Below are 3141 nucleotides of genomic sequence, written 5' to 3'. Positions count from 1 at the left end.
TGACCCTATCCTATAGCATTACTGACGAATATCTTTCATATCACCATAGAACCTTCATCTGGTGATGGATGGAGATAGAGACAGAGACCCACACTGGAGCACTGGACTGAGCTCCCAAGGTCCCAATGAGAAGCAGATGGAGGGAGAACACGAGCAAGGATGTCAGGACCACGGGGGGGTGCACCCACCCACTGAGACAGTGGGGCTGATCTATTGGGAACTCATCAATTAAAGATTTTAAGGGACAGAATGATGTATCAGATGGCAAAAACACTTGGAACCAAGCATGATGTCATACCTAACTTTCATCCCCAGACCCAAATGACACAAACTATCATGTGCAAGTGTTTTCTGATGTCCACAACTTTGCAATGTCAAATATGTACCTAGAAACATGCCCCACACAGACAAACAAATGTACACTCACAAGGACACAGAAAAAATCTACTCAATTAAAATGTAATAAAAAGTTAAAGAATTTATGAAAAGGGAAAGAAAAAAAAACAGAAGAAATGAACCCCAGTAAGGAAATAAGGAAACACCACATAATTCAGTAAAAGAGCAGAAAACATTTTTCCTAGAGCTTCCAAAACTTTTACATTCATCATTACTTCTGCCCATAGAGTCTTATATTTGATAGTGCACGTACAGAACTACAAAAATAAATCCCTCATATTCAAGCAGCAGAGCTTGTATTAATGTGTTACAGAAGGAATAGAAAGATGATACTAAGTTATTTTTACATTTTCATTTAAAGGCTTTTTCGTACCTAAAGACATAAGAGACATTGAGCCCATTATTTTTTCTGGGCTTGTCTATTTTTTACCACTGTTTGAACACAACATTCTTAGGCAGCAGGGGGAAGTGTGCAGATCCAGGGCTGTGTGGGGCAGGCAGCTGGTGAGAATCTCAGAGAGGTTTTTGTTCAAGGCTGAAGCACTGTGGGAGGAGCACCATAATGCTTCTGACAGTAATAATCTGCCATGTCTTCAGACTGCACACTGCTGATGGTGAGAGTGAAATCTGTCTTAGATCCACTGCCTGTAAAGCGATCAGGAACCCCAGTTTCCCGAGTGGATGCCAAGTAGATCAGTAGTTTGGGAGCCTGCCCTGGTTTCTGCTGGTACCAAGCCAAGTAGTTGTAGCTACCAGATAAAAGACTCTGGCTGGACTTGCAGCTGATGGTGACCTTCTCTCCTACTGACACAGCCAGGGAGGATGGAGACTGAGTCATCACGATATCTGCACAGGCGCCTGCAATCAGCAATAGAAATGAGATGCATAATATTTTAAAAAAATAGTAACAGTTAAAATTTGTCATTTAATATTTGTGTAATATCATATTGTCAGAGTATTATTGTGTAAGACATAATCTCTCAGAACACACATTGTAAATTTCTTTATACAAAGAATTGACTACAAAAAGATTATAATACTTTAGAATTTCTCACCAGACACCAAGAGCAGCAGAGATATGAGAACCTGGGTTTCTGACATCATGTTGCTCCCCCTGCCTGTCTGCTGTAGCTCAGTTCTTACTGAAAAGGCTTGGATTATAAATTCTATGTTGTTGGCCTGTGCTTGTGTCGTCCATGCAAAGCAGTTAGCAAATACATAAGGAAACGTGTGGGTGTGTATATAAGTGGCTGGTGTTAACAACACTCAAACAGAAATCTATTAGAGACTCTAATAACTACTTTGGTTTAAAGTCCACAACTTTTTTAAATCAGTTTGTTTTGCATAAAATGTTAGATAAGCTATCTAAAATTAACAATACTATGGAAATGATAAAAAAAATATATTCAAAATAACAACAAAAGAAACTTAGAGTAAGAAAAAATTCAATAAAAGAAAGATATGGTGGAGGAAGTAAATGAAGAAAGGCAGAGAGAGATAGAGAAAGAGAAAGAGAAAGAGAAAGAGAAAGAGAGAGAATTTGTTCATTTTCTACTACCTTTAAAACCATACATATATAGAGGGCAATGAACAGTTCCACTGATATTGTGCTCCAGTTTCCAGACTAAACAAAGAGCAGCCCAGAATTCACTGTGTAAATCTTAGATAACATTAAGATTGAGATAAAAGAATCTTAAATATCAAGAAATGGTACCCTCTGAAGAAACAAACAAGTATCATCTGTACAATGATAAGGGAACTGAAACAAGATGATAAATTTTTGAAAATAGAAGAGGAAGAAAACAAACTTGATTTATTTTCAAATAGTCATTGCTGTAGACCAATACTTACCAAGACTGCTTATTTCATAACGCAGTTCTAAGATAATTTACAAATTAACAGTATTGAAAGTAGATGAAAATGGTCTTGCTGACATAATGAAAACTATAAATACCTCTTGAGAAGGGAACACAATCATCCTAAATCAGGCAATAATTTTATAGAGATCAATAGACCACGGCACCAGAGCTGATGCTAAATGAAGAAAAGATGTTTGAGTATGAATGAAAATCAGAAGCAATAACAGAAATCATAGAACATACTTGTACTTCTGATTGGTGAACTCTGAAATAACATATAAGAAGTAAATTATAAACCTAGTATTATGTGTAAAGTACAAGAAGTAGAAATATAAATAAATAAAACATCATGGCAAGAAATTGAGTATCATACCTTTAATCTCAAAACTGGGGAGACATAAACAGCAGGATTATATATTTGAGGCCAGCCTGGGATACAAGTTCTAGGCCAATCTAATCTGTGCATGGAGACAATCTTTCAAAATGTGTGGTATTAATCAAGTCCTTACGAGACAGTTCAGGCATTTGATATCAAAATCCTAGTGGTTATCTGACATTACAATTTTAGCATTAAGCCAAGAATATTATTGAAAATTAAATATACATTTAAGTAACATGCATTTCCCATTTATTTGCATTAATTATATAATTTTATACTTTTAATTTTCATGTAAAAATATTAAATTATTTCTGATAAGAGTATCCAGATCTCTTTTGTCAGCTTCTAATACTATAACATTAGAAGGAGATACGCAACATGTGGATTAAGGAAATTCCCAATCTCAGGTCAAAAATATGACAGATGTGTAACTCTACTCCAATCAGTGTCTAAGAATATGACAGATAAGTACCTGCCCCAGTCATAATCTAACAAGTTCTGCTGTGC

The 3141-nt window shown here is 35.9% G+C and overlaps 1 gene segment (V, D, J or C); it reads right to left on the bottom strand.

Annotated features, from left to right (window-relative positions):
- Positions 1–925: 925 nt before the first annotated feature.
- LOC126495256 (immunoglobulin kappa variable 4-1-like) lies at positions 926–1589 on the bottom strand. The segment is given in 2 exon segments: positions 926–1254; positions 1452–1589. Coding segments are annotated over 2 exon segments (378 nt in total).
- Positions 1590–3141: the final 1552 nt, after the last annotated feature.

This window comes from Alexandromys fortis, unplaced genomic scaffold (genome assembly GCF_014885135.2).
Source record: "Alexandromys fortis isolate MF-2015 unplaced genomic scaffold, M_Fortis_MF-2015_v1.1 scaffold_436, whole genome shotgun sequence".
NCBI lineage: Eukaryota > Metazoa > Chordata > Mammalia > Rodentia > Cricetidae > Alexandromys > Alexandromys fortis.
The sequence above is the reverse complement of the archived record's forward strand: the minus strand, read 5'-3'. Positions and strand labels throughout refer to the sequence as shown.